Here is a 13,033-nt window from a genome sequence, read left to right on the forward strand (position 1 = left end):
AATTCTCGCCTCAATTCAAACCTCCCACTAAAAGTTTTTGGAAGCACTGCCTTTGTGCATTCTCATCACCGAAATAAACTTGAACCACGAGCAATAAAGTGTGTTTTCATTGGGTACTCACCCACTCAAAAGGGCTATAAATGTTATGACCCATTCACAAAACGGGTCTATGTTAGTCTGGATGTCACCTTCTTCGAAAAAACACCATATTTCCAGAAACCATCTCTTCAGGGGGAGAACTTGAGTGAAGATCGGTTGGATCGTGAATTCTTAGAATTTAACCTCTCCACCACTGACCAAAAAGCCACTCTACCTTCTAATGTGCTATATACAGAAGGAAACTTGAATCCAAGGGGAGATGTCGAATCACAAAATGATAAAGAGATACTAGTTTACTCACGGAAGCCTAAATCAAAGTATAAAGAAACTCTCACACCTGAAGCACCAAAAGAGTCAGAACCGACGATAGGACCTGAAAAGAACTCCTCTGTCGAACTCATATCTCCGGAAAATGATTTGCCTATTGCTCTCAGGAAACAACCTCGGTCATGTACCCTCCATCCTATTTCAAATTTCATATCTTATAATGCTCTATCTACTAAATTTCGAGCCTTTACAACCAATCTTGATAAAACAGAAGTTCCAAGAAATATTCAGGAAGCTTTGGAGTCACCCAAATGGAGAGAGGCAGTAATGGAAGAAATGAGAGCCTTGAAGAAAAATGAGACTTGGGAGGTAGTGAATCTACCAAAAGGAAAGAAATCAGTAGGTTGCAAATGGGTGTTCAATGTGAAGTACAAGGCAGATGGGACAGTAGAACGGTATAAAGCTCGTCTAGTCGCCAAAGGGTATACACAAACATACGGCATTGACTACACAGAAACATTCGCCCCGGTGGCAAAGCTAAATACAGTTCGGGTTCTTCTATCCCTTGCAGTGAATTTAGACTGGCCTCTTCAACAACTTGACGTCAAGAATGCATTCTTAAATGGAGAGTTAGAGGAAGAGGTCTACATGACAATACCACCAGGATTCAACAAAAGTGGGAAGGAAAATCAGGTTTGTAAACTCAGGAAGTCTCTATATGGCCTCAAACAATCACCGAGGGCATGGTTTGATAGGTTTGCAAAAGTGCTGAAGAGTCAGGGATATCAGCAGGGACAATCAGATCACACCATGTTTTTTCATCAGTCTAGAGATGGTACTAAGACAATATTGATTGTATATGTTGATGATATAATCCTAACTGGAGACAACATTGCTGAGATGGAAAGATTAAAGAAGTGTTTGGCCGCAGAATTTGAAATAAAAGATCTTGGACAAATGAGGTATTTTTTGGGTATGGAGATTGCAAGATCAAATAAGGGCATCAGTATGTCTCAACGGAAATACATACTTGACATGCTAAGAGAAACTGGCATGTTAGGATCTAAACCAAGTGACACTCCTATTGAATCTGGAAAGATGAAGGACACAGGGAGCCCAGTGGAAATAGATAGATATCAAAGATTAGTTGGAAAGTTGATCTATCTCTCACACACTAGACCTGATATTGCATTTGCAGTCAGTGTGGTCAGTCAACACATGCACTCTCCCAAAGAAGCTCATCTGGAAGCAGTATACAAAATTCTCAGATATCTGAAAGGCACTTCTGGGAAAGGATTATTTTTCGGAAAAAATAAAAGGATGGGAATAGAAGTATTTACTGATGCAGACTGGGCTGGATCAATTGAAGATAGAAGGTCTACTTCTGGCTACTGTACATTTGTATGGGGAAACTTAGTGACTTGGAGAAGCAAGAAACAGAATGTAGTGGGTAGAAGCAGTGCCGAAGCTGAATTCAGAGCTGTGGCTCAAGGGATTTGTGAAGGGCTGTGGATAAAGAAACTCTTGGAAGAACTGAAAGTGAATGTTGAACTTCCAATCAGACTCTATTGCGACAACAAAGCAGCCATCAGTATTTCCCTTAATCCAGTACAACATGACAAAACCAAGCATGTAGAAGTGGACAGGCATTTTATCAAAGAAAAAGTAGAAGATGGGATTATTTGTATGACATATGTCCCAACAACTGAGCAAATCGCGGATATCTTCACAAAATGATTGTCACGACAAAGTTTCAACGAACTCCACAACAAGTTGAACATGATCAACATCTATAGTTCAACTTGAGGGGGAGTGTAGAAAGTCATACAATATGGAAATTATAATTTATTTAGATTGTTATTTTTGGTTAATTGGTAGGTTGATTTATTTCCTTTCTTAGGTAATTATAGTTTCCTTTTCCAATTTACATTGTATAGTATAAATAGGAGGTATAGGGTTGTGTTTTGTAGAATTGTGGAATAAAAATTTCAATATTCCAATTCCGTTTTCACATATATTTTGCCACAACTAATGTATACAAATTTTCTAAATCTATTCTCCTACTGATGTTCATGACAAATGAAAGTCAAAGTTTGGGACATTAAACACTAGTCTTTTTGTACGAGATATCCATGAATGATATTAGGATATATTAATATTGGATAGATTAATAGACAGTTCATGCAGTTTTTGTTTCTTTAGTAATTTCTATGCTTTATTTGTATAGCCATTGATTTCAATGATGACCTTATCTTTCACATTTCTTCCATTCGAAAATTATTGCATGCATATACATCCAGCTCAACAGACATTACAATCTTCACCTTCCAAGAACAAATTAAAGTAATACACCATGACAAGTTAATAAACCAACAATGAAGAGACGATAATTTGCCAATGAAGCAGGATATGCAGAACCCTGATTGTACATGCTGTAAGTTGACTACCATTTTACAATGAATAATTATAAACACATTTAAAAAACCCAAAAAAAAAAAAAAATGATTCACAGAGTTCTGGGCCCAAAAGAACCTGTGTGGCCGTAATTCTGAAAAGAGAACTGATCTCCCGAGTTTCCTTCTTACTAATAGTATCTTTCAGAGCAAATACTGATTGCATGTATTTTATAGCCTTGGGATTCAGCAAATCTCGGGGTTTCTTACCTGCATAAATGATTTTAAATAAATACAACTATCTATTTGTCTTGTCAACTGAGAAAAAATCAACCAATGAACAGAAAATCAACAACACCTCGTGTGATCAACGGGCAAAAACAGTAACAAAATTTAATTCAGTGTCATTTGCTCAAATTTGCAAGATAATGTAATTCAGTGTTAAAAGCATAAATATAATCCGAAATGAAATGGACAAAATAAACCGAAAAATCAATCAATAAACAAAATTTAATATAACCAAAAAAAAAAAAAAACGAAGGAAGAAGAATGAAAGGAGTCAGCGTATTATGTATAATCAGAAGAAACGAAGAAAGATTACCATTTCTTGAGAGAGCGGATTCACACCAGTAAGTTCGCATTGAGTGGTGACAATATTTTTTAGGTGTTCAATCTGGCTCTTGAAAAGACCCAGCTGTGCGTGCAGCAAGTCATGATACGACGTCGCAGAACTGGTAGCAACTGCCAATTGATTCTCCTCCTTCGGCAACTCCATTGGTAATTTCAGAAATAATCTCCAAATCGTAACACTCGAATTATAAGAGTTGCAATTGGTAAAAATTAAAGTGGTCGAAATGTATAACAAAAAAAACCGTGCAAAAGGGCCATGTTTCTGGAATTGAAAGAAACAGATTGGAGAGACAAGGGGAAGAAATTAGGGCTATGAATTGCGCAACCTAGAGATGGCGAAGGGAGAGGAACGTAAACAAAACAGGGAACGGGAAAGAATAGGGGGGATTCATTTAAAAGGATTGGTGAAACTAAACATTTGTTCAAAAGATCAAGAATTAAGATTTTTAGTTGGAAGGTTGAAAATTATTAAATATGGAAAATAAAATTTGTAAAAGACTAAAATATTCTTGTATGTGAAATGATGATATTGTCCTTATTTTCATTTTAATTTCCTTTCAACTTTAATCTCATTTCCTCCTCTATGAACGACTCAATCACGATAGATGCTTTCATGCTGATTTTCTTATCATCATCTTCTTCTCTATTTAATGAAATCACAAAATCTACATTCGCATTCCCTTGAACATTCATTTGGTTGAAGTGAATAATAAAGTTTTGCTATATTTTTATTGGGCATTTGGAGAAGAAGAGAGGATTTGGTAAATTTTCGATATTTGAGCTGCTTTCTTTCTCCATTATTTTGAATCATCCATTCATGTTGTTGTATATGCGTTTGTGGTGTTCATTTTTCAATGATGATTTTGAATTTATTTTATGATTTGATTGGATCTTTAAATAGGCTACTTCTCAATCTTATTCTCATTACCCCTTATTCGTATTCCTTAGTATTAATTGAAGTGAAATGTAAAGTGGTGAAGGATGATTGGCTTTTTTCACATTGTTTTCACGTGAAACGTGTATTTGATTCCTTCAATACAGAACGACATTCAGATCGTTTTATGAAATTGTGAACGAGATAGATATCGTTTTCTGAAATCCATGACAACGTACATATCATTATCAATATTGTATGATGTTTAAAATTTGATGAAATTTATATGTTGAGTTACAGGTTATGGACACCATGGACATGGTATGGATATCGATTTGTTATCCAATTGAATATTAGCAGACAGTTGAAGGTGGATGGAAATGGAAGTATTCTGGAAATGGCAAAGGGAAAAAATACCTATTCTTGTTGCAAAAACAATTTCTTACATGGAACTATATGATAAAATTAAGGAGGCATTGAATATCAATACGAGTCTATACAAAATGGAGATTTCAGCTTTTGTCCCGATAATGTCTAAAGCTCCAGCTGCACCAATCATAATTGATTATGACAACAACGTAAAGTGGTTTATATCTTCCTGTACAGAAACTTTTCTTTGTGTAAGTATTTTAAATGAAGTTGTTAAGAATCAGGAAGATTTTGGTGATGAATGATGTTTATTAGTAATAAATGGTGGAGAACAAATTGGAAATATGAACAACGAGAAGGAACAAGATCGAACAGACAACGATGGTAATGATGACAATGGTGATGGAATATTTGTAGATTGTAATGGTTTTGACGTAAGTGAAGATAGTCCCCGAAGGGTAGATGATGAAGTTAATTCTCCTGTGGCAGATGACAATAATTTTGATTTACGCACGCATGAACCTTGCAGTAGGGATATAGTGAATGATAATAATGTTGAATGTACTCAGATTGTATCTGAAAGTGTAAGTTTGCTCTATTACGAGACATCGGTAAAAATTTCGGAACAATTAGATGTGCGAGTCAACCAGTTGTTTCCATCGAAATATGACATAATATCAAAATTACAGTTGCTAGCTGTGAAGTGCCAGTTTGAGTACAAAGTTAAGAAATCAAATAAAAGCACTTATACAATTGTTTGTATTGATGAAAATTGCAAGTGGCGCTTATGGGCAACCAAGATCGTAGAAAGTCCCATTTTCGAAGTTCAAAAGTACAATGGTCATCATTCTTGCTCCATAAGTGTTCGTCACAGAGATCATACGCATGCTTCATATATGATTATTGGAAACCACATCGCTCCTAAGTATGAAGATGTCAACCGAGTTTACAGACCAAGGGACATTATTAATGACATTCGTCGAGAGTTCGGCATAATCGTAAGCTATACTAAAGCGTACTGGCTAAAAATTTTGCTTGTGGACTGATTCGTGGGAAACCCCGTGAGAGTTATGCAAAATTGCCAGCGTATTGTCATGTTTTGGAGATGTAAAATACTGGTACACCGACATTCATTCATACTAATGATGATCGGTACTTCAAGTACCTTTTTATAGCATTGGGACCAAGTATACATAGGTTCGTAAACTCAATACGAAAGGTAATTTCTGTAGACGGTGCATTCTTGACATCGAGAATGAAAGATACTCTACTCGTAGCAACTTCTCAGGATGCAAATTTTCAAATATTTCCACTCGCATGGGTAGTAGTTGATTCGGAGAATGATGAATCCTGGACTTGGTTCTTTCAGAAGTTGCGGTTAATAACAGGTGATATGGATGACCTTGTGATTATATCTGACCGTGCAACGTGCATCAAAAATGGAGTTAGAAATGTGTTTCGATTTGCTCATTATGGTAATTGTACATATCACTTGCAAAAGAACTTGAAGACAAATTTTCCACGGTGTGATGTTGCAACTTTGTTTAGGGCAGCGTCAGAGACTTATACTGTAACCGAATCTGAGTCCTACATGGCAGTTCTATGCAGTAAAAAGGAGGGCATCAAAGAGTACCTATTAGAAGAAGATTTTCAATGTTGGGCTAGAGCGCATTTTATCGGGATACGTTACAATATCATGACTACAAATAATGCGGAATCTATAAATGGTTTGTTGAAGAGTGCTCGAGAACTTCCCATGGTTGGTTTACTAGAATATATTCGTGGGATACTACAAAGGTGGTTTTATGAAAGACATGTTGAAGCAGAAAAATGTGTGACCCAACTCACGCCAACATTAGAGAAAAAGATGTGCATGACATATAATGAGTCAAATGGGTTGGAGGTAAATCAGGTTTCTCCGGACATTTATCAAGTTGGTGACAATTTAAAACACCACTTTGTGGTTTTTTACGAAATGACATGTACGTGTAGAAAATTTGATTTGGACAAGTTTCCATGTGCGCATGTAATTGCTGCAGCAAGGTTTAAAGGAGACGAGGGCTATAAATTATGTACCCCTTTTTACACTAGTATTTGTTGGAAGCAAGCTTATTCTAAATTCGTATATCCTTTGCCAAACGAGGTCGAATGGCAAATTCCTAAGAATGTGATAGTCAGAGAAGTATTTCCACTATTGGCACGAAGACAGGGCGGACGACCAACAAAAAGAGGAAAAGGTCGGCCGGAGAGACGCGTGTGGCTCGTAAGTGTAGCAGGTGCAAGAAAACTGGTCATGTTCGATCCACTTGCACGGGCCAAGCAGCTAGTAGTGAACATTAATGTTGTAACACTATCTTGTTTTGTAATTGTACAACTTCGTACTTATTATATCAACTGAATGAAATCACTTATTAGATTTTGTACTCATTGTGTTATTAAAATATTTTGTACCTTTGGAATCAAATTTTAGTATTTTAGGTATTCATGTTCATATTTTCTCACAGGGAATGCAAACTACATTCATGTCGTTACAGTATACATGAATGTCGTTCCAGTTCAAAAATTATACAGATTAACATAACGAGTTATAAATCGTTTCTGAGATACAAAACGACATTTATATCGTTTCAATGTTAAATACACACTGCTTCTCTGATTTTTCTTAACGACTTAGAACTCGTTATAAACATAAATAACGACTTAAAAGTCGTTTCAGTTAAAATTGATACTAAAACAATTTCTACCTCGTTTTCTAGACACAAAACGACATTCATATCGTTTCAATGTTAAATACACACTGCTTCTCTGATTTTGCTTAACAACTTAGAACTCGTTATGAATATAAAAAACGACTTAAAAGTCATTTCAGTTAAAATTGATACTAAAACGATTTCTACCTTGTTTCTGGGACACAAAATGACATTCATATCGCTTCAATGTTAAATACACACTGCCTCTCCGATTTTGAGTAACGACTTAGATATCGTTATAGGCACACATAACGACTTCTAAGTCACATCAGTTAAAATTGATACTAAAACGATTTCTAACTCGTTTCTCGGACACAAACGACATTCATATCATTTCAATGTTAAATACACACTGCTTCTTTGATTTCGAGAAACGACTTAAAAGTCGTTTCAGGTAAAATTAGTACTAAAACAATTTCAAACTCGTTCCTAAGACACTGAACGACATGAATATTGTTTTAATGTTAAATATACACTGCTTCTCTGATTATCGTTTCTTCTCGTTCAGAACGACATTGATATTGTTCTAGAGTAATTGTTCCTGAAAATTGATCCATCTCGTTTCATTATAAACCAGTCGAGTTCGAAATCGTTTCAGTTGAAATTATAAGTGCAACGACATCTGTATCGTTTCTTCACAGTTGAAACGACATTAGTATCGTTATGCTTAAAAATGACGTTTCGACCATCCACGGCCACCGACATATGTCCCACTGTGCGTATGATGATGAAAACAGGTCATCGAGCTGGCTCAATCTCAATCTCACTCGAACGACGCTATGGTAACGTTTGTTATTTCATAGTTGTCTTTCACACTCAGATTGTTTCCATAGAAACAGGGCATCTCTGTTGGCTCTTTCGGGCCATTCGAGAGCTACCAGCCCACTTGTTACTCTCTTTCGATCGTCATACACATTTTGGAGGTATGTGCAGTGATCGAGGACGGTCGAAACGTCGTTTCTAGGTATAACGATATAAATATCATTATGTTCTTGAAGAAATGACTTTGAGGTCGTTGTAGATATTATATAAACTGAAACGAGTTAGAAGTCGTAAAATTACACAAAGAACGACATACATATCGTTATGTACTAAGTACTGAAATAACGTAACGTTATCCATCTCGTTTCTTTACAAATCTGACGAGTTCAAAGTCGTTTCACCTGGAATAATAAGTACAACGACATCGGTATCGTTTCTTCACAGTTGAAACGACATTAGTATCGTTATACTTAAAAATGAAGTTTCGGCCATCCACGGCCATCGGCATACATCCCACCGTACGTATGATGATGAAAACAGGTCATCGAGCCGGCTCAATCTCACTCGAACGACGTTGTGGTAACGTTTGTTATTTCATAGTTATCTTTCACACTCAGGTTGTTTCGATAGAAACAGGACATCTCCGTTGGTTCTTTCGGGCCATTCGAGAGCTACCAGCCCACTTGTTACGCTCTTTCGATTGTCATACACATTTCGGAGGTATGTGAAGCGATCGAGGACGATCGAAATGTCGTTTCTAGGTATAACGATATAAATATCGTTATGTTCTTGAAGAAACGACTTTGAGGTCGTTGTAGATATTATATAAACTGAAACGAGTTAGAAGTCGTAAAATTATACAAGGAACAACATAAATATCGTTATGTACCAAGTAGTGAAATAACGTAACGTTGTCCATCTCGCTTCTTTACAAATCTGACGAGTTCGAAATCGATTCACCAGGAATAATAAGTACAACGACAACGGTATCATTTCTTCACAGTTGAAACGACATTAATGTCGTTATACCTAAAAACAATGTTTCGATCCTCCTTGATCGCTCCACATATCTCCGAAATGTGTATGACGATCGAAAGAGTGTATCAAGTGGGCTAGTAGCTCTCGAATAGCCCGAAAGAACCAACGGAGATGCCCTGTTTCTATCGAAACAACCTGAGTGTGAAAGACAACTAAGAAATAACAAACGTTACCATAGCGTCGTTCGAGTGAGATTGAGTCGGCTCGATGACCTGCTTTCATCGTCATACGTACGGTGAGACGTATGCCGGTGGTCGTGGATGGCTGAAACGCCATTTTTAAGTATAACGATACTAATGTCGTTTCAACTGTGAAGAAACGATATCGATGTCGTTGTACTTATAATTTCAGCTGAAACGATTTCGAACTCGGCTGGTTTATAATGAAACGACATGGATCAACTTTCAGGAACAATTATGCTAGAACAATATCAATATCGTTCTGAACGAGAAGAAACGATAATCAGAGAAGCAGTGTGTATTTAACATTAAAACGATATTCATGTCGTTCTGTGTCTCAGGCACGCATTTGAAATCGTTTTAGTACTAATTTTACCTGAAACGACTTCTAACTCGTTATTTTTTGTCATAACGAAGTCTAAGTCGTTTCTCAAAATCAGAGAAGCAGTGTGTATTTAACATTAAAACGATATTAATGTCGTTTTGTATCCCAAAAACGAGTAAGAAATCGTTTTAGTATCAATTTTAACTGACACGACTTAGAAGTCGTTATGTGTGCCTATAACGATATCTAAGTCGTTACTCAAAATCGGAGAGGCAGTGTGTATTTAACATTGAAATGATATTAATGTCATTTTGTGCCCCTGAAATGAGGTAGAAATCGTTTTAGTATCAATTTTAACTTAAACGACTTTTAAGTCGTTCTTTATGTTCATAATGAGTTCTAAGTCGTTACGCAAAATCAGAGAAACAGTGTGTATTTAACATTGAAACGATATGAACGTCGTTTTGTGTCCCAGAAACGAGGTAGAAATCGTGTTAGTATCAATTTTAACTGAAACGACTTTTAAGTTATTATTTATGTTCATAACGAGTTCTAAGTCGTTACGCAAAATTAGAGAAGCAGTGTGTATTTACCATTGAAACGATATGAATGTCGTTTTGTATCTCGAAAACGATTTAGAAATCGTTTTAGTTTCAATTTTAACTGAAACGAATTTTAAATCGTTATTTATATTTATAACGAGTTCTAAGTCGTTACGCAAAATCAGAGAAACAGTGTGTATTTAATATTGAAACGATATGAATGTCGTTTTGTGTCTCCAAAATGATGTAGAAATCGTTTTAGTTTCAATTTTAACTGAAACGGCTTATAAGTCGTTATGTGAGGTTATAACGATTTCTAAGTCGTTACTCAAGATCAGAGAAGCAGTGTGTACTTAACGTTGGAAAGATATTCATGTCATTTTGTGTCTTGAGAATGAGGTCAAAATCGTTTTAGTATTAATTATAACTGAAACGACTTAGAAATCGTTATGTGTGGTCATAACGACTTCTAAGTTGTTACGCAAAATCAGAGAAGCAGTGTGTAATTAATATTGCAACGATATGCATGTCCTTTTTTGTCTCAGGAACGAGTTTTAAATTGTTTTAGCATCATTTTTAACTGAAACGATTTTGGAGTTATTATGTGTGGTCATCACGAGTTCTAAGTCGTTATGCAAATAAGAATAGTAGTGTGCATCTTACATTGCAACGATATGACAATGGAAAACGTGTAGGTTTGTACATGTAAAACTCAACAACCTGACATGGACAATATCCAAACTTTAAAGTTATAGAAGACAATGGAAAGCATGTATATTGAAATTATATTCAAACTCCAAAATAGGTGCTACTCCAAAACCAAAACAACTAAGTGATTACATAATGTTATAAAATATAAAAAAATTATGAGCAAAGCACAATCTACGGCTCAAAATCTCAAGCCAACAACTCTGCAGCCAGTTTCTTTCTCCATACTGGTACGTAATCCGGTCGAATTGTATTTAAGTCCATATTTGCGTGCAGAAATTCTATGAATTTGATAGCGAATATTCCATAATCGAATCTACAAAAAAGTTGTAAAATTTTTGTATTAATTTTCAATACTCAAGATAATATAGTACTACTAATTATGAAATTAGTCATTCTTACCCGTTCACTTGTTGGGGAACATCTTTTACGTTCACAAATTTGAAGTTTTCCGTACTATATTTGCTTTCACTGGTGACATGAGATTTTATTATCAACGGAATAAGCACCTGTAGAGACAAAAAGTAAGCTTCCAACACTGCCCGACGAATGTGACCCTTCAGACTATCAAACATTAAAATGGCCCATTCCTCTATGTCGACTTGAACTGCAAACCAATGGTCGTGGGTCCAACTAGGAAGATACAAATATTTACAGTCCTTCCAAGGTTTACCAAGCTCCGAAGTAGCCCCTCTCACATAATTCATTAGACTCTTATTACATTTGAGCTCTTTAATGGACTGTAATTGGCCATATGCATTGACAACAAATTGATAGAAATAAGTGTCCAATATGCAACAGTCTTGCCGAAACAGATTGGAAAATCTGGAAGCCCTTTCTCGTATATGATATAGGGCCTTGTTCATAATCTACAAAAATAAACTAATAAATTCAAATTGAATTCTTTTGTGACATTATCATAAAATCATTAAAGTTGGATTACTTACACTGTCATTAATCCAACTATCCTCTTTCGAAAGATCCATCAAACTTTTTGCTTGAACATCATAGAAGCGTAAAGGTATAATTTGGCTGTGCATACAACAAAATCAACACGAAGTTATATTTAGGTAATACTGTCATTACTTTCACATGTACTTACAACTATATGTAATAATTTACCACGAAGATGTAGTTTTCATCCATTTGCAAAAAGCCTCAACCTTGTTGAGATCTACTTCTCGATAAGGATCGTATACATTGATGTCCGACAACTTTCTCCTCTTCGTCGGGTCAGTGTACGAAGAACACAGTAAGCGCGCTTTTCTCTTTCGACGATACCCTCGTCCTTTCAATGGATCGGATCCCGCCTCATGGATTTCTACAACGTCCCCTATATGTTACAAATAACAAAAATTAGAAGTGGAAAATTTGTTTCATTTGGATTTAAAGATGTAAAACTTAACTTTGAATTCATTTTTACATACCTTGCGTGAATTCATTTGTATCTACATCATGCTTTTCAGGCGTCACAAAATCAGCAATCCCTTTCTCCACGTCGGGATGCTCCTCCTCTAATATTATTTCTTTTCCAACACTCTCCTTGATCATTTTTTCATTTTCTTGCTCATCTATATCATTCCTAGATCCAACTTCCTTTTCCAAGTCCTTCCCTCCTACATTTTTGCCTCTAACCTCCTCCTCTAACTTTAGGTCCTCCTCACGCACTTCTACATTTGTTTCAGCGGGCTCACATCATCAAATCCAAGCTCAGTTTCCAACTCCTTCCCTCCTACATTTTTTCCTCTAACCTCCTCCTCCTCCTCTAACTTTGAGTCCTCTTCGGGCAGATCTACCTTTCTTTCAGCAGCATGCACATCTGTCACATCATCAAACCCAACCTCCTTTTCCAACCCATCCTTCGGTTCATTTTCTGGTACATAAGCTATGCTACTAGTGGCACCATCAAATGCATTAGTTGCTGGATGGAACCGACCCGCCATAGCCAATTCAACGAACCTGTCAACCTTTTTCTCCGCCCGATCAAGTCGAGTCGATATAACTGCTTGTAGCCTTTGATAAGTGTGTTTTTACACACTTATTTGGATCATAAACATGACTTAAACATGGATAAAATGGTGGAATTGTGACTTGATC

The 13,033-nt window shown here is 36.1% G+C and overlaps 3 protein-coding genes across 3 annotated transcripts in view; 1 reads left to right on the forward strand and 2 right to left on the reverse strand.

Moving 5' to 3' along the window:
- The window catches only part of LOC111412405 (homeobox protein LUMINIDEPENDENS-like), a 15,241-nt gene extending 11,433 nt beyond the window's left edge, over positions 1-3,808 (reverse strand). The window contains exons 1-2 of the mRNA XM_023043329.1: positions 3,361-3,808; positions 2,899-3,057 (exon numbers count right to left, since the gene is read on the reverse strand). Of these exons, the coding sequence (XP_022899097.1) occupies positions 2,899-3,057; positions 3,361-3,534 (333 nt within the window). The 5' untranslated portion in view covers positions 3,535-3,808. The remainder of the gene's footprint in view (positions 1-2,898; positions 3,058-3,360) is intronic.
- Positions 3,809-5,887: 2,079 nt separating this feature from the next.
- LOC111412735 lies at positions 5,888-7,917 on the forward strand. The gene is made up of 3 exons (XM_023043652.1): positions 5,888-6,994; positions 7,103-7,165; positions 7,891-7,917. The coding sequence occupies exons 1-3, from the start codon at positions 5,888-5,890 to the stop codon at positions 7,915-7,917; spliced, it is 1,197 nt and encodes a 398-aa protein (XP_022899420.1).
- A 3,075-nt stretch (positions 7,918-10,992) lies between these two features.
- Positions 10,993-12,531, reverse strand: LOC111412875 (ubiquitin-like-specific protease 1A). The gene is made up of 5 exons (XM_023043746.1): positions 12,364-12,531; positions 12,059-12,269; positions 11,884-11,968; positions 11,339-11,805; positions 10,993-11,252 (listed from the first exon to the last, which is right to left on the reverse strand). The coding sequence occupies exons 1-5, from the start codon at positions 12,485-12,487 to the stop codon at positions 11,126-11,128; spliced, it is 1,014 nt and encodes a 337-aa protein (XP_022899514.1). The 5' UTR covers positions 12,488-12,531; the 3' UTR covers positions 10,993-11,125.
- Positions 12,532-13,033: the final 502 nt, after the last annotated feature.

The sequence above is a fragment of the Olea europaea genome, chromosome 16 (genome assembly GCF_002742605.1).
Source record: "Olea europaea var. sylvestris chromosome 16, O_europaea_v1, whole genome shotgun sequence".
NCBI lineage: Eukaryota > Viridiplantae > Streptophyta > Magnoliopsida > Lamiales > Oleaceae > Olea > Olea europaea.